Source organism: Microchirus variegatus (genome assembly GCF_963457635.1).
Source record: "Microchirus variegatus genome assembly, chromosome: 3".
NCBI classification, from domain to species: domain Eukaryota; kingdom Metazoa; phylum Chordata; class Actinopteri; order Pleuronectiformes; family Soleidae; genus Microchirus; species Microchirus variegatus.
The window spans coordinates 9,622,278-9,641,377 of NC_139804.1; the positions used below are offsets into that span (position 1 = coordinate 9,622,278).

General features: G+C 39.1%; 1 protein-coding gene across 1 annotated transcript in view; it reads right to left on the minus strand.

Annotated features, from left to right (window-relative positions):
• cacna1ba (calcium channel, voltage-dependent, N type, alpha 1B subunit, a) overlaps positions 1-19,100 on the minus strand; it is a gene marked incomplete at both ends in the record, with an annotated part of 225,712 nt that overhangs the window by 153,036 nt on the left and 53,576 nt on the right. Inside the window, 2 exons of the mRNA XM_083887152.1 lie at positions 725-877; positions 5,647-5,738. Coding sequence (XP_083743278.1) covers positions 725-877; positions 5,647-5,738 — 245 coding nt within the window. The remainder of the gene's footprint in view (positions 1-724; positions 878-5,646; positions 5,739-19,100) is intronic.

Genomic DNA, 19,100 nt, shown 5'->3' on the forward strand with positions numbered 1-19,100 from the left:
CTCTCTCGTAAAGGGGGGGGGGGGGCATAACCAAGCAACAGTATGAAGCGTGACAGTCTCTCGCTGCGGCTCTTCAACATAAACAACAACACAGTGCACACACACTTCCTGTTTCACTCACTGACGTCACACGCACACACACAGTTGGTTAGCTTAGCTTAGCCTCTAACAGTATCTGCATGCAAAACGATTTCGTGAGCACGCGAAGCGTTTCATTTTGTCTTTTTTTCTCCATGTCCCTTTAGGGCAGGGGTTCTCAAAGTTTTGATACCCGAGGGCCAATTTAGGAACCCAACATTGGACTGAGGGCCGCCAAAGGAAAACAAGAAAGAAAAAAAACTGAAATAAATCCCATTTGTAATAATTTTAATGACCAGATTGCAGTTCTACAGTTTACACTTATTGGTCTGTATCCAGTAATGTCCAATAAACATTTAACAAGCTTAGTAGCTCCTGGAATAAATCTATCAACTGTAATTCATTGTGGGCTGGGCCGCACTTTGAGAACCAATGCTTTAGGGGCTCCGTATAATCATCATAATGTGACAATTTATTCTTCTTTTCACTGAAAATAAGTCTCAGTATGGTTGATATCTGACAGATAAGTCTGTATATGTCTGTATCACAGTTCCATACCTATTCACAATAAAATAAAATATCTCTATGTCATTACCAACACATGCAGTGACAAAAACACAGGACTGTCACTGCTCCTCTTGCTCACCTGTGTCAATCCTGAAGCAGGTGCGGTGGAACTTGCCCATGTAGAAGTCCAGGCCAATGATAGCAAACATGAGGATGGCAAAGAAGAGCAGCAGGCCGATCTGTAGCAGAGGTACCATGGCTTTCATAATGGACTTCAATACCACCTGAAGACCTGAGGCAAAACAAAAGCAGCATGTTATTAAAGCATAGGAGACAATTTACTGTTCGTTTCTTTGCTTTGGTTTCAGATTTTATTGAGGCAGAGTTACTGCGTCTTACAGCTTTTAACAGACACTGTCACATCACCACAGTCCTGGCTGAACCTTCATTGGCTCCCTGTTCGTTTTAGAATTGATTTTGAGATTTAACTGATGACTTTAAACCCCTCAACACCTAAGCCTCAAACTGTCCGCAAAATGACGCTGATTTTCCAGATTCCTGCAAAGGCAAAAGTGAAATTACTGTAATAACCACATAGCAGACTCTTTTTTTCCCCAATATTGCTTTTTCTCTCTCCATTTACATGACAAAAATGACACAATGATCACAAATGTAACAAAAGTCTCAATTTAACCAAAAACAAAACATTTATTAACAAATCAGTTAGAGCAAACGATGTAGAATATTTAAATATATAACAATAGAAACAATGAATTGCAGATGCTGCACCGATCCTTGCCTGGTGTTGGCTCAGTAAAGTGCTGCCACACAGGGTTGCCCTTCTTTTCAGCCATTTCTTAAAAGCGGAACTAGACCGGAAGTTCCTATTATCGCTGTTTTTTTTGGTGTGTATCTGCGTCATTACCTCATTAGCGCGACTGACAAGCGCTTCGAAAAGGACAGATTTCAATCGGCTCGTTTACATCAACTAGGAGGATTTTGACCATAAAAACAACTTAATATATGTAAGTAGACCTCCATAACTCACATATATGTGCAACAGGACCACTCTATGTGACCTTTAAAAAGAGGAAACAAATTCAGTATACTTTTATAGAGTGCTTACATCTTCAGTTTAGTTTATAAATTAAACAAATGATGCCTCTCTCCCACCGTAATGGCATAGTCTGCGAGCTACAAGGATCAAAACCCCAATTTTTTACAAAAAAAATCAGTCCTCTGAGCACGAAGGACAACATTGATCTCTATGCGCAGCCGGCAGCCCGGCAAGTGCCCAGGGACCGTCTGCAAATTGCAACACAAGAGCAAGACACTACAAACAAAAATCAAAAACTCCACTGTCATACAGTACAGAGACTCCAACATCAGTACACACACCAAGGGTCTCCCCATGGTCATACTACAACAGCTGTTTTGTCAAAATGTGCCTTTTTAGAATTTTGATGATTTTTTTATTCGTATAAATCATTAATATCTTCTTATATTAACCAATAACCCCACTGTTGTACAATACAGAGACTCTAAAATCACTACACACACCAAGGGTCTCCCCATGGTCATACTACAACAGCTGTTTTGGGAAAATATGCCCTTTCAGAATTTGAATGAATCAATAACTCCACTGTCACTGTGCGAAATATGGGGGTTAGACACACCCCCCCCCCCCCCCCTCCCGATTAACCCTCGAGACCCACTGAAAGCCTCAAATGCAAAATTTGAGGGGGGTCTAAAAAAAAAACGTAATACTTAATTGTCATTAAAACATTTTGTTTAAAAAAGGTTACTGAACCTAATATTTCTAGTATTCATGATTCAACAAATTCATTCACAATTATGTTTTTGTCTGGCAAAAGCAGCACTGGTCCTTTCAACACATTGTTTATGTGATTATGCAAGACGAGGAAGACGTCAGCAATATTTACGACTACGGAATGTCGAAGAAAAGGCAAACTACTTTTCTTTCAAAATTGGGTTCACCAAAAAAGTGAAAGAGACACCCGCTGAAGTAAGTGACGATAATGGTGCACTCGCAACCAGCGTTGGCGAGTCCGTGAGCCCTCCCACTCGGGCTGAAAGCGCCTCAGAAGATGCTAGTATTGTGGTGCCTGCTGCTAGCGTCAATGACCCGCCACCTGGTTGGACAATGAAGCAGGTCACTGAATAGAAAAAACGCTATCTTTGGCTTGACTTTCAGGGCGGAAAGTTAGGATGCTTAATGTGCAGGATAGCGAAGAACTTGCCGATCTCAGAAAAGGGACCGGGTATACACCTCGCAGAAGAATGGGTCAATGGGGATGTTAGTAGCCCTAATGCAAAGAAGCTACGGAAAAAAAATATATAAACACAAGGACAGCCAAGCCCATGCAAGGTCCGTGGAAATAGCCCAGTTAAAAGAAAAAGAATCCCTCGCAAACATCCTCATTGATGCGCAGGCTGATTTACTAAAAAAAACAACAGTGTCATTAAGGATAGTTTATACAATAGCAAAAGAAAGGCTATCATACAAAAAGCTTGAACCGCTCATTAAAATGCAGGAGCTTAGTGGCGCCGAAGTCGGCAATATCCACAAATCTGACCATGCTTGCGGAGAAATAATCGGTCACATTGAAAAGGAAATGTGCTGCAAGTTCGTCTCCAGTGTGAAAGAAATGCAATCGCGGGTGTCAATCACAATTGATGAAAGTACTGTTCACGGGTGTCCCTATCTAATAATTTATGTAAGATGTGATGTCAGTGGTAAGGCTGATGTAGACAATGTTTTCCTGGATATAGTGGAACTTACAAAGGGGGTTGATGACAAATCCATTTTTAACTCTCTGATGGCAAGTTTGCATAAAGCAGGAACGGATGATGATTTTTTAAAGACGCACCTAATAAGTATAGCCACGGATGGAGCTACGGTGCTCACGGGAAAAGCCAGTGGACTTATTGTCAGACTGAAAAACAAGTTTCCTAATGTGCAGGCTGTACACTGCCTGGCACACAGATTAGAACTGGCTGTCAAATATGCGCTTAAAGAAGTGGGTGGCACTAATCAGTTTGAGATATTTATTTCAAAATTATACTCACTCTATCACCAGTCATCCAGGAATTCCCGGTTGCTACAAGAAGCAGCTCAACATGCAGATATTGAAAATTGGTCAAATTTTCACCATCAGATGGGTTGCCAGTAGCTTTAATACAATAAAAGCTGTATGGAAAGACTTCCCCGCACTAGAGCGCCATTTTAAAACGTCCAGTGACAACACACAACGTGCATTGATGTTGAGAGGCAAAAAATCAAAGGGCTTCATAAGCACCTAACCAACTCAGGATTTGTTGAAGATTTGGCTGTCATGAAAGACATCCTGCGTGAACTTCAGACCCTGTCTCTCAAGTTGCAGAAAAGTGTGTGTGTGTGTGTGTGTGTGTGTGTGTGTGTGTGTGTGTGTGTGTGTGTGTGTGTGTGTGTGTGTGTGTGTGTGTGTGTGTGTGTGTGTGTGTGTGTGTGTGTGTGTGTGTGTGTGTGTGTGTTTGTGTGTGTATGTCCAAACTGTGTGGTTGGGTAGGCCTATTTGGTTGTGGATCTATATTTCTCAGTATCATGCCTGGCAAACCCATTTCTGATGGACTGTCTTTTCCTCCCCAGGCCTATACAGGGTGACATGCTCCAGTCTTTACCATTCTTTCCAGCAGAGTGTCAAGTTCCACCACACGTATGTTGTTTTTTTGTTTTAAAATGTAATTGATCTTGTGGAGTTTTAGTTCAGGGATGTTACATTCGAGGATGCAATAGGAGAACATGTCTTGTCTATTTTCTGTTAATTGAAAATGTTTGCGCTTTGTTTTTACACTAAAATAAACCTTTTGTGTTAAAACTGAATTGTGTCAAGTTTTGTTTATCTTTAAAAAAAAAGAACATGTTTATTTTCTGTTAACTGAAATTTTACAGTCTTAATTGGAAAACAAGATTTTTCTAGTTTAAGTTTGACATATATCATCTACAGACACAACACACGTTGCATGCTTCAAGGTAAATTATTTTATTTGTAATTTTGTATTTTAATGTTTTAATTAATTGCTTTCCAAATGGTGCTGTGGAAAAAGCCCACATCTGACAGGGAAGATAGCCAATACTGCAGGCTGGCACCTGGGGTGGTGAAACAGTATTGGCGATGGGACCCCCCCGGTTATTAATGGATATTTCGCACACTGCCTGACACCCTTACAACACACGTGTCTAGATGTCTTAGGTTAGTCGGGTCCGTGGTGGTCAAGGCCTGGAGGAGCCGTGGTTGGGTGTCCCTTAATTTCCGAAAGGTGGCAACCCTAGATGAGTTGATTTCTTTAATTTCTCTCAAAGACAGAGAATGTTCTCTGGTGTGATGTGAATGTCGCGGGGAGTTCATCATCTGCACAGTATGATGGCCACGTTTAGGAAGAGAGGACAAAAAACACTGACCACCACATCAGTGACTATATTTTATGCAAAATTAGATACTGTATAAACACGTAGTGATAGTTAATTGTCTTCATGTGCATACTGATACATGTGACGCGCGTGTAATTTTATCGACAGCACAAACGGTCATGTAATTGCGGTAATGCAAACAACCAAATCAACCATTTAAATCACTTCTTAAAACCCATTTTTATTGTAATCATCTGGCCTTTATTTTGACCTTTTATTGACAGCTTTTATTTTATCACACCTCTGTATTTTTGTTTTTCATTGTTCTATTTATTTTAATCTTCTTTTTTTAACCATTATAATTTAACTTTATTCCTTTTTGTTACTTTTGTTTGTTTCTCATCCGGCTTTCATTAATCTGGCAGCACTTTGTTTTGTTTTTGAAAGGTTCTATTAAGATTCCCTTATTAGTCCCGTAATGGGGAAATTCCAATTACTGCAACCGTGAATTAGTGAACACACACAGCACACAGTGAGGTGAAGTACAAACTAACCCGGAGCAGTGAGCTGTTGTATCTTTCAGATAATTCTGTATTATTAATATTCATTATGACACTGTGGCAGAAAAAACAGTTGTGTGGTCAACTTACTTGGAATGCCAGAGACCAGTTTGAGCGGCCGCAGGACTCTCACTGCCCTCAGTGTTCTCAGATCAAAATCAGCCCCCGCAGTGGCTAAGATCCTGCACACACAGCAACGAAGTGGAGTCAAGATCACAGGCAGCAGAGCAGTAACAGAGATGTAAGCTTATTAAACACAGCTCAGGTAAACACTGGAAAACATAAGAGAGAAACATTTCCTCCAATGTGGCACAAGATTAAGGCCTTTCTATGAACAGACAGACAACTACAACAATAAATAAGAGAATACAAAAATATTAACAATTAAATAAGATTGTGTAAGATAAAATCTGTGGTTAAGTTCCAAAATGGGGTAGACTTTGTAGCCTACTCCAACCCCCTCTAAAAATGAAGCTGGATACAAAATAAAAGGGATGCTTTGGATTGGAAGATGATGAGGAGGAAGAGCTGGGCCGTTTCTCAATATCCATACTTGTGCGTACTTGCGTACTCCCGTACTTGTGAAAACATCATCAGCCTCAGTCCAAGTTCTATTCCAATTCTCAAGAACGCGGGCAGCGAGTGCAGTTCTCATACCTGAAAGTGTTCTTGCTCTGCCCATTTCACCAATTATACATTGAGTGGTGACTTGAGCGTACTTGGGAAAGTCATGTATCCCAGAATGCGTTTCGGCGGAACATCGCAGGTGTTAGGATATAACGTAATTGGTGAGAAAATATGAATATGAATATGAATGATTAAATCTCACATAGAGTGGTCCTGTTGCACATATGTTAGTTATGGAGGTCTACTTACATACATTAACTTGTTTTTATGGTCAAAAATACGGTGGCCGACAGGGGCAAACGCACCAGCAAAAAGAAAACACCGGCAAATAACAAAACGCCAGCAAACAAGAAAACACAGGCAAATAACAAAACGCCAGCAAACAAGAAAACATCGGCAAATAACAAAACGCCAGCAAATAACAAAACGCCAGCAAATGGCAATACGCCAGCAAGTAACAAAACACCAGCAACAAAATGCCAGCAACAAAACGCCAGCAAGTAACAAAACGCCGGCAAGCAAGTAAGAAAACACCGGCAAGTAAGAAAACACCGGCAAGTAAGAAAACACCAGCAAGTAACAAAACACCAGCAAGTAACAAAACCGAAGTGCTCCGGGTCTGTGGGGGCGCTGTCGTGCAGGTCTTCGACCAACCTGCAACTTTTTTTTAAATAAACTTTATTTAAACTTTTCCAGTACACATATACACATATCACAAACCACAAAGGGAATATAAAATTGCATCTTGTCGATCTATTCATCAAAACTAAAATAAAATAAATAAAATCTACAAGGCTTTGTTGAGAATAAATACAACAGTAAAAGGCAATAAAGGCAAGGTTACAATCGAGGTATCCTTTCTAAATGACGAGATGCAATTTTATATTCCATTTGAGGTCTTTTGTATATGTGTACTGAAAAAGTTTAAATAAAGTTTATTTTAAAAAAGTTTTGGCACAACACTGCGAGTCAACAGGCTGGTAGAAGACCTGCACGACAGCGCCCCCCACAGACCCGGAGCACTTCCATTTTGTTACTTGCCGGTGTTTTGTTATTTGCTGGCGTTTTGTTATTTGCTGGCGTTTTGTTATTTGCTGGCGTTTTGTTACTTGCTTGCCGGTGTTTTGTTATTTGCTGGCGTTTTGTTATTTGCTGGCGTTTTCTTATTTTCTGGCGTTTTGTTACTTGCCGGTGTTTTCTTGTTTGCCGGTGTTTTCTTATTTGCTGGTTTTTTGGGGTTTGCAGTGCGTTTGCCCCTGTCAGCCACCGTACAAAAACCTCCTAGCTGCTGTCAACGAGCCGATAGAAATCCTCTTTTCTGAAGCAGTTCCCCAGTCGCGATATTTCAGACTGAAATCTCACACCCAGAAGACAGAGTGTGTTGTGATTGGACAGCCAGCGTAGAGCCTTCCCAACTGTCCTGTGATTGGCCAGTACCCGGAAGTGACATATTCAGCAAAGCCGCTCTCAGAAGCGCAGCTCCCCCCTCTGGAACGGTGGATGCACTGCTACTCATTATCAAAACATTGTTTTAACAATGTTTAAAAACAGCTTCTTCACGACTCCCCGCCGCAGTCCCATTTATGACTTTGACCCGGAGTCAGGCCCAGAGTCAGAAGACACTGTCTCTCGTGAAACACCTCCACAATGGACGTTATTCTTGGCTCATGGCTGAACTGTTTGTTTTCGAAACTTCAGGGCTTTGTAAACAAGGTAATGATGCAGATACACACTAAAAACGGCGTTAATTGGAACTTCCGGTCTAGGTCCACTCTAATTAATTTCAATAATTGATTATGTAATGAGTTTTCTTAAAAGCCTCACACAGGCACCAATTACGTTGGGGATCAACAATAGTGGCAATAATTTGATTGATAAAAATAAAAGTAATAAATATTAATGAATTAATATTTAATTAATAAACTTTAGATCGGGGCACCACCCTGAAATCAGGGAAAAGACTATCAATCTATGCCTTTAAAATCAGTCTAAATAATCACTGTAATTGACTATAATATCAAAGATATCCCAATTGAACAGTAATGAAGGTATGAATACGAGCACTGACTGTCACAACCCCTGTTTGTCACATTATTCATGTACAAAAGACACAGAAAATTCCTTTAAGTGAACAAAAGTAACAATTTCAACATTTCAAAGGCAAATAGATGATCTAAGTCAATGAACATTAAAGCATAAATGATAATTTAGTAATTTGAATCAATAAATCTTACTTGCTAAAGCTAAAATCACACAAACTATATACAACATAAACACCAGCGTGTGTTTGTGTGTGTGTGTGTGTGTGTGTGTGTGTGTGTGTGTGTGTGTGTGTGTGTGTGTGTGTGTGTGTGTGTGTGTGTGTGTGTGTGTGTGTGTGTGTGTGTGTGTGTGTGTGTGTGTGTGTGTGTGTGTGTGTGAGTGAGAGAACAGGAGGAGATAAGCAAGATAAGAGGAGGGAGTGATGCGGTTGTGGCCACTCCCACTCCTGGAACCAAAACAAAGTGGTGGGGGCATGCGCAGTAGCAGTGACTCTAAACGCGTAACAGCATGGCTATAGAGGCAAGATGGCGCCTGTGAGGGAGTTCTCATTCATGAATGAAAGAGAGAGAGTACACGATGATTCTATGCAGACGTAGAGTGTGTTTCAAGCCCAGCGTGTTCTGTGAATGAAACACAGGATCGCGTGTAACGTAAGAGTTGATGGCAGTGTAGACCACACAGACTTGACACAGACGAAGCCAGGCCAGTCTGTGAATCGTAACGTTTATACGGCCATTATCTCACCACGTGATCTGTCTACTCGCTCACAGCGGGGGGAGACCCATCGCTGCAGCTGCGAGTATGTACTCCAGTGGTACTTCTCGTCGTACTGGCATACTTGGATATTGAGAAAGGGCCCTGGTGTCAGTAAGGAGAGGAAGTTAGGGGGGTGGAGGTGCTTTACTCTACTTAACTTGAATCTGTACATATTGTTCTTCCTGCAGCATCAGCACACTGGTGTGTCTATATCTGCCGATAGCAGTCACACTTCTCATCTCATCACACAGTGTTGGACAGAATTTATGCCAAGGTGGAAATGACATGTAAACTGCTGAAGCATGAAAACCAACACCTACATTTGACGCTCAAAGTCAAACTTTTGCTGACTGCTTCATGTTTGACACACCACACAGTTAATACTTTGAAACAGAATACTTACTGTTTATTAGCTGTGCCGCAATTCAGGGGTCACACCCTGTGTGCTTTAGAAGCTCACCCCACTGACGCATTTTATTAGAAATGAGCCACACAACACGGTGCATGAAAACAACAACTTGGTAACTTGATGGTGATTCAACACAGTGACCCTACTATCAGATTCAGTTCGTTCAAATTTTACCTCTGAAACCCACAGCACAGACTTTAAATCACTTTTCTATGTCAGAGGGAAATTCTCCATGTGAGATGCATTCAACGATCCTGGTAAATGTTAGCAGTTCTGTGGTTCACTTCAGTTTGCCCTCACAGCAGCTTCAAGATGCATTCAAGGAAACTCATAAATTTCGTAATTTCTGCAGACGTACATGCAGTCGACAAACCAAATGTCCGCTGCTGCCACCTTGTGGTAAGAGATTAAACATCAATTAAGCAGACTTTTTTTTCAGTTTTTTACCTTTAAATTTGTTATAATAATCAAACAAAAAATAATAATCGAACAATACATTTAATATTCATCCCTGATGAAAGGCAATTGCAATGCAAAGGCAAGATGAATGAACTTGTGAGCATTTCTTCATTTTTTTTTTGCGTTTGTTTTTTACAATTTTGAGTGTGTTTTGTTTTCATTTTATGTTCACGTGTTAGAAATAAAGCCTTCTTCCATTCACCCAGCGTTTAATCTAACTTCTGTTGGGTTCACATAAACTGAAGAGGAGCAGAGGGTATGTGAGTAAGAAGAGAAGGCCTTTTTTAAACCTGTATCCATTCGATTTAGCTTTCACACCAGTGATGGAATTCCGCCAAGCAATACTGCAGCTTTTACTTCATAGGATCAAGATTGATTTTTTCCCCCCAAAGTTTCACTAGTTAATCCTAACCGTCTAAACATATTGACATTTCAAAGATCTGGTAGATAGTGCAATTAAAGTAAAGAAGGTCCACACATTTTAAATGCTGGAAAGTCAACATAATCATAATAAGATTAACTTTATTATTTTAAAAACCACAGATAAAAAGTAATGTCAAGACTCATTGTGTGTCAAACAGAAGAGTGAACATATATATGTACAGTAAGGTTCATAAGTATTTGGACATCGACACAGTTCTCTTTATTTTGGCTCTATACACCACTACAATGGATGTGAAATGAAACGAACAAGATGTTTTTTGACGGCACACTTTCAGCTTTAATTTGAGGGTATTTACATCCAAATCAAGTGAACGGTGTAGGAATTAGAACACTTTCTATATGTGCCTCCCACTTTTTAGGGGACCAAAAGTAATTGGACAATTGACTGAAAAGCTATTTCATGGACAATTGTGGGCTATTCCCTCATTATTTCATCTTCAGTGACACAGGTAAAAGTTCTGGAGTTGATTCCTGCATTTGCAATCTGTTGCTGTTAACTTTCTATGTGAGATCCAAGGAGCTGTCGCTGTATATGAAGCAAGCCATCATTAGGCTGAAAAATCAAAACAAACCCATCAGACAAATAGCAAAAACATTAGGTGTGGCCAAATCAACTGTTTGGAACATTCTTAAAAAGAAAGAACGCACCAGTGAGCTCAGCAACACCAAAGGACCTAGAAGACCACAGAATACCACTGTGGTGGACGACAGAAGAATTCTTTCCCTGTTGAAGAAAAAGCCCTGCACAACAGTTGGCTGCTCATGGAGGAACTGCTCATGATCCAAAACATACCACCTCATCAGTGAAGCATGGTGGTGGTAGTGTCATGGCGTGGGCATGTATGGCTGCCAATTGTATTTATTGATGACAAAAGCAGCAGGATGAATTCTGAAGTGTTTCCAGCAATATTATCTGTTCATATTCAGCCAAATGCTTCAGAAATCATTGGACGGCGCTTCACAGTGCAGATGGACAATGACCCAAAGCAAACTGCAAAAGCAACCAAAGAGTTTTTTAAGGCAAACATGGAATGTTATCAGTCAAACACCTGACCTGAATCTGACTGAGGATGCATTTCACTTGCTGGAGACCAAACTGAAGGGAAAATGCCCCAAGAACAAGCAGGAACTGAAGACTGTGTCAGTAGAGGCCTCACAGAGCATCACCAGGGGTGAAACCCAGTGTCTGGTGATGTCTATGCCTTCCAGACTTCAGGCTGGAATTGACTGCAAAGGATTTGCAACCACGTATTAAACAAGAAAGTTTGATTTATGATTGTTTAGTTTGTCCCATTACTTTTGGTCCCCTAAAAAGTGGGATTCACATATACAAAGTGTTGTAATTCCTACACCGTTCACTTGATTTGGATGTAAATGCCCTCAAATTAAAGCTCAAAGTGTCCAGTTCAAGCATCATTTCAAATCCATTTTAGTGGTGTATAGAGCCAAAATAAAGAGAACTGTGTCGATGTCCAAATATTTATGGACCTAACTGTAAATATATATATATATATATATATATATATAAACTCAAGCTTGCAGTATACTGAACATGCTCAAAATACTTTATAAGAATGGCTTAATCTTGCAATATAGACTACAGTTGAGTTAATGGATATCATTTATAATTAAGAAAATAACCATGTTATTGTGATGATTTGATGATGTAGGTAAGAAGGTACGTGTTAATAGGTTTCATTACTTGAAACATGGAAGGGTGAGTGATGAATTCAATTATAGACAGACTGGATTTACACCACTGAAACCTCCACTTGTTTCCATGTTAATTAACCCAGGATCAACAACAACATAATCCCTGCAACAAAGACAGAATGAGCTGCAGAGCTGGAGAAATGCTGCAGGTGAAGCCTACATTTTCAGGCTGTGTGAAGAATAAATAAATTAGTCACCCTTCATAATAACATGCACACGTGTCTTTTCACCTGCAGTTCTTGCTCTCATATTTGTAGGGCTGCAACCAACAATTACTTTAATAATCAATGCCAATCAGTGTTTCTCAAAACTGGGAATGATGATATTCTAAATTGTCTTGTTTTTGTCCACAAACCAAAATTATGTGTTGGTTATATGGAGCAAAGAAACCAGAAAATATTAATATTTGTGAAAGTTCATTATGTCTACTGATTGAACTTAGTTTTTTGGTTTGTTTTTTAGACAACTTTTACCTTGTTAATGCCAAAACAATAGGAAAACTTCCTGTTGTCTAAAAAAAACAAACCAAAAAAACAGAAAACATTCACATTTAAGAAACTGAAGAATCAGGAAACTTGTTTTGATTATTGAAAAAAGGACTCAAAATAATTGATCGATTATCAATTTATTAGTTGACAATATATTTAGTCATCGATTAATAATTTATTTGGATATTGAACAACTCAAAACTAGGGATGCCATGATATAATTTTTGCAATATCTAAAACTCTCAAGCTGTCATTTCAAGCTATTTCAAATTCATCATTCTCTAAAAGCATAACAAATATTTTTCCCCCATTTTTGGATTCTATCAGATTTTTAAAAATGGTCTGTCCAATATCAGATCCAGTGATTTTGACCATTATCGGACCGATACAGAGATCGGGTATCATATCGGCTCATCCCTACTCAAACCCTGTGTTACAACTCATTAATCTTAATGCATCAGTGTTTGTGATGGCAATTTCTTAAAGGCCTTCCATCTGGTAAGAGATTTAAAGTCCCACAGTCCAAGACTACAAGGCTACAGTACAGAAACACTTTGTTCCTGTTATTTGCTCTTTTAAATAGTTTAAGAATTTATTGGATGATTAGCTTTTATTAAATTCAGTTTTAATCCTTGTCTATGTCCATGTTTTCTGTGATTTGTCTGTGTATGCCTGTTATATTATGGATTCCTTCCTCCTTTTTTACTGCACAATAAATCTAAATCTAAAGGCACCTGACCTGATTTTTTCACAGTTTTCTCTGATTGTGACGGATGTTTTTGTTAAACTCTATAGACTGACCACAAAGTGAACCAGCAAACCATTATCCCTCTTCACCAGTATCTTGTGTGTGTCTTAGGCTCCAATTTTTATTTCTGAGAAACAGTATTTTGCTTTCTGAGGGTGATTTTAACAGCATTTCCACCACAAATTACATGGGACCTTTTTCAAGGATCTAAATGATTCATGAAGACCATTGTTGGCTGCGTTCCCACTGCCTGAAAGACCAGGGAAGATGAAGCAAATTAAAGTGATGACGTATCAATGACCAGGCAGTGCTAACGTAAAAAACTATGAAACAAAATGTCATTATTGTTTAACCCAAATCCCAAACCATTAAATAATTGACCTAAAAATCGAATTCTTTGAAACTGGAGCCTTTATTGGTCCTTCTGAACAAACAAACAAAATTCAAATATCAATTTCCATAAAGGAGTTTTAATTTGTATCATATTTGATACAGCAGGTCACAATGCTCAAATATTATTTTTTTTTCTTCCAAATCCACCAAAAACAATGCAGCAATGGAACTGGCAGGGTTATTTTGAGTGATGGTAGGCTTGAAAACAGTTGTTCAGACAAAGATGCTTCAGAGTCATTGTGATGGTTTAATGTATTGTTGCAGGGAGATTGGGGGTTGTCTCCACTGTCTATGTGCGGAAAACCAGTCTTGCAAGATCAGGGGTGGCCCAGGGTCCTCAGAATCAGGAGGATCAGACTTGCAAAGTTCCGCTTTAAAGCATCAAGTAATGCTTTTTGGCGTATGCCTTCAAAACAGGTCAAACAGTGATCAGCATATATGCCCCAAAATTAATGCTTTAGTCTTCCAAGAGCACATATGGTGTGAGGGACACCGGCAACTCTCTCTCCTCCAATAACAAGTTAAAATAGTTTTGACAGAATGCATTTCCTGTTGCTGCTTCACAATAATCTAAATTCAAATTCAACAGTCGAGCATTAAAGCTATACTTACCTTTCTTGCATTTTGCTTGTGTAATCTTAAATTGCTCCTTTATTATTATTTATTTATGTTAAGGCTTCATAGGACACTTTCACACCTATAGTTTGATTGCTTTGGTCCGCACCAGTCAGAAAAATGATACAATGTAGCAAACAGACGTGGGTATGGTTTGCTTTCACATGCAGAGTTCTAAACGAACCAAAATAGACCGCACTCCTCAAACTGCTTTAGGGAGAATTTTATCTTCGAAGATTTACACCTTCTGGGAGCCAATGGACACAATCATCACATTTGCATAGCAAACCATAGCAGCTGGTCTAAGCTGTCAGTGAAACCACACCTCTGTATGTGCTACTTTTCATCACAGAAACTGGAGCACAGATACTATTTTGCGTGCTACACAGAACAATGCATATACAATACATAAAAAAACTGGACATAATAACCTAAAAGTTTGGGCACCCCTGTAAATTTTCATGATTTTCCTTTATAAATCATTCGTTGTTTGGATATGAACTTCAGTTAAATATATCATATAGGAGACAAACAGTGATATTTGAGAAGTGAAATAAAGTTCATATGATTGACAGAAAGTCTGCAATATCAGCAGATTCTGGAGTACAATGTCCAGGAATCAGTGAAAAAGTTGAAGTTGATCTTTCAACAAGACAACGACCCTAAACACTGCTCAAAATCTACTAAGGCATTAATGCAGAGGAACAAATACAATGTTCTGGATTGACCATCTCAGTCCCCAGACCTGAATATTACTGAAAATTTGTGGTGTCATTTAAAGCGGACTGTCCATGCCCAGAAACCATCAAACCTGACTGAACTGAAGATGTTTTGTAAAGAAGAAAATACCTTCCGTCGCCAGAATCCAGACTCTAATTAGAAGCTATAGGAAGCGTTTAGAGGCTGTTATTTCTGCAAAAAGAGGATGCACAACATTTTTTTCATTTGTGGTGCCTAAACTTATGCACATGCCTAATTTTGTTGAAATAATTCTTGCTCACTTTCTGTAAATCATATAAACTTTATTTCACTTCTCAAATATCACTGTGTTAGTGTCCTATATGTTATATTTAAATGCAATCTCTTATCCAAACAACCAATGATTTATAAAGGAAAATCATGAACATTTACAGGAGTGCCCAAACTTTTGCATACCACTGTATGACTACACGAGAGTAAGGACAAGAAATGATAACAGAATAAGCCACCCCTTTCTATATTTTTTTAGTTATTTCATTACAAATCTTAAGAGGATATTATGTCCAGTTTTTTCATGTATTGTGTATATGTATTGTTCTGTGTAGCAGTGTAGCTCACAACAATAGTATCTGTGCTTATACAGAGATGTGGTTTCACTGACAGCTTAGACCAAGAGGGGGTTGTGTAATGTAAATGTGATGATTCTGTCTCTCGGCTCTCAGAAGTTGCAAATCTTTGAGGTAAAATTGTCCCTAAAGCAGTTTGAGGAGTGGCTCCATTGAAATGGCCATCTGTAAAAAACTCAAAATGTCCCACTATTGCAGCAGTACATAGTATAGTGTATTTTATTGCTTTTTATAGTATTCTGTGGCAGTTTTATATGTTTTTATTTATTCTATAGCATTTTTCTCTTTTTATACACTGCTGACTCTCACAGCCTGCACAGGAATTCATATCAACTCCAAATACAATCTTAAATCGTGAGATAACAGCTTATATTCATTACATTTGTATTTCAAATCTGCTTCATAAGTTACAGCAAAACTATTTACTCTAGTACTCTCTTTAGTTTGGTTTCACTTTCATGTCATGATTGGACAAAAACTTTGACTTTGCATTCACCATGATAGAAACCTGGATAATGTTCCAAATATGAACAGTTTAAAACACTATGGTGCTTGGTGGTGATTAGAATCCCATTATAAGCCTGTTCATGCTAAGAAACATACATTGTACACAGTCTTTGAGGCAGAACATGTCTCCTGGCTGTTTGTCTCTAATGAGATCACTGGAGCTCCTTTGTTTCTATGGTGACACCTCCAGTTGTCTCCATTGTGACTTTCCTTCTTCCCTCCATCCCTCCCATTTCTCTTGCTTTATCATCCCCTCATTATTTGTTGGCTTTGTATCCTTCTCACCCTCCTTGTACTCCTCTTTTTGTCATCCTACCTGCTCCATCACTTACAACTACTGTTACAACGCTACACATCTGAGCACTTGACATTGTTACATTGTGGGAACAACAATGAAAGAGTCAAGCATTATATGCCTTGTGGTTATATGAGGCACATATATGAACAAATATTAGTTCAGATGATGTTAAAATATTCAGATTAAGAGGAATTAATAAGGCATAAACTGCCACCCATTGCAAAGGATATTAAAAGATATTACCCTTGATCCATATGGCCCATTCTTTAACTTATTTGTCACTTAACATCTGTTAGGGCTGCAACTAACAGATTTTCATGATTGATTGATCATTTGATATATTTCTTGTTTAATATTTGTTGTTTGGTCCATAAATGTCAGAAAACGTGTATTCAAAAAGAAATATGTAAACATGACTATTAATCATTACAGGATGACCCAGGAAGAATGTGGATAAAGGTCATAGTCAGAAATCAGTAGACACTGTAGTGAGATAAAATGGAGAAAACACTAGCTGACATTGAAAAGTGCTTATGTCAACATGTAAGACGTATATAGCTGAGTCCTGTAAGCCGAGACACTACAAAGAAACAATCACTTCAAGATGGAACTGCTAAACTGGTCACTGAATGCATTTGACAGAGTGTTCTCAACAAGGAGTGCAGGCTCTGACGAACCCCAAAGCCCGGGCGGGACCTTCCCGACTGGCTACACCATGGATGGATGGGGAAAGTGGAAAGTCTTGTGCCTTGCTGCACTGGATATAGAGGATGTCGAGGACGTATACATATCCGTGTTCATGACAATTGGGATGCTCTCCTTGGCATGTGGAATGCTCATGCAACATCAGAAGCTGAGAAAAGTCGCCTTTGAGCAGATCAGTGCGGGGGTGGACATCGCCACAACTCGGAGTGCTGTGGTGGGGATACGCTTGACTTTTGCATTCTCACACGCAGCACCTCTGAAGAGGACATCATTAAGAAATTATTCCAGAAATCAGTGCATGTCAGCAACAAAACTGAAATGAATAGTATAATTTGTTGAGTAATGAAGGACAATGCAATTAAGGTCGTCCTCCCTATTGGACTTTACTTTAGCCAAGGCTTGGTAGGAATATTCAGGTGAATAAAAGAAGTGCAGACAGAACAAAGCAACAGATGTGTGGTCAATCTGATTTGTCACCGAACCCTGCAGCTCCCTTAGTTCTCCTCTGTGCAGCTCTGGGAGGATATATTCATGGCCTAAAGCCAAGTCCAAGTATAGTGCTGTCATGAATACTGAATTTGAGATTTCTGGGTCAGTCAGAGCACGGAACACAGGAGTCAGTGTTCCGCTCTGCTGACATAAAATAAAAACTAGACCAGGCTGTGACTGGATGGGCTTTTCCCAGGGTGGAGATAAACTTTACACTCAATCTTCAGTGTGTGTTTATTGATTTTCAAAGTTCTATCTAGTTCTATCCCAAAATAATACAGGACATATTTAAACTTTCAGAATTATATCCTTCTGATACAAAGTCATATGTACCATCATATACATGAAGTTAAGGTCAGCACCCTCCACATCGGCAGGTAACACAGGGAATTTTTATAAAAGATTTTGATTTGCACAGTCAAAGTTCTGTATTTTGACTGTAACTGTCTTTGCATTCTTATTCCTCAATTCATTAGAATCATGAGTAGCTCTTCTTTGTAAACAGCATCATTTTCTGGGGCCATGTAAACCTGTACTAGTGTGGCGTTATTCTACAGTATTCGACTTTGAAACTGCTAAATGAGGGTACACATCCCTCATGGTTCCGTTTTAAACTGAATGACCATGAACCAACACAGCTGCAGCTTTTCCAGGAAAAAAAAGCTTTAGCTGTCAACATTATATTTTTGGCTCTGAGGAAGGTTAATTGTTCTTCCGATCCAGTTTTCTTTGTTTGTTTTCAAACTTGGACATATGGAGAATGAATCTGTGCTGCAGCCAAGTCTAAAAATAATGATTCTTGGCAGTGTGGTGTATAGTGAGAGAAGAATCCCTCTGAAGTAAGACCACTCAGCTGATTTGATGTTATATCTTTGGCAGGCAACGCCATTAAATCATTAAATAGCAGGTCCTGTATATTAAACAGCAGGTTTATCTCAGTGTATACAGCTTGGCATCCATAGAGGAACTCATTTTAGATACACACTGACCATAAATATGGTCATAAATATGTCATAATCTAGTTTATTTGCCAACCCAGAATGAGTATTGTAGATGTAGAACAGTGATCACCACGGTGCGCCTGGTCGCCCACGGGCAGCCAATAAGATTCTAGTTTCTAGTTCTAAAAACAGTAATGACAAGAGTGATGTGTGTGAATTGAGCCACAGTTGGTGGCCATGATGCTCTTTGTGAATGAAAAAAAAATAAATAAAAAACTGCCACTAAGAACAGTAGGAGGAGGAGAACAGATTTGACCTGACTTAAACAGACAGATGGGTGACTTGTATTTATATATATGTGAGGTCCAAAAAACATAAAAACCTATATTTGTGGGGGCATTTTGTCAGGGCCCCACTACTTTAAAGGGCTTTTTCTGGGTTAAGACCTGGTTTTAGGGTTAGGGTTAGAAATTAATTAGAAAAGTTAAAAAAAAAATTAGAAAAAAGGTAGGACAGAAACTTCCGGTTGAGCGTACGCTGGCGTGGTTGGCTGCCGCTGCTCTCCGGCCCCCCTTTCTGATCTT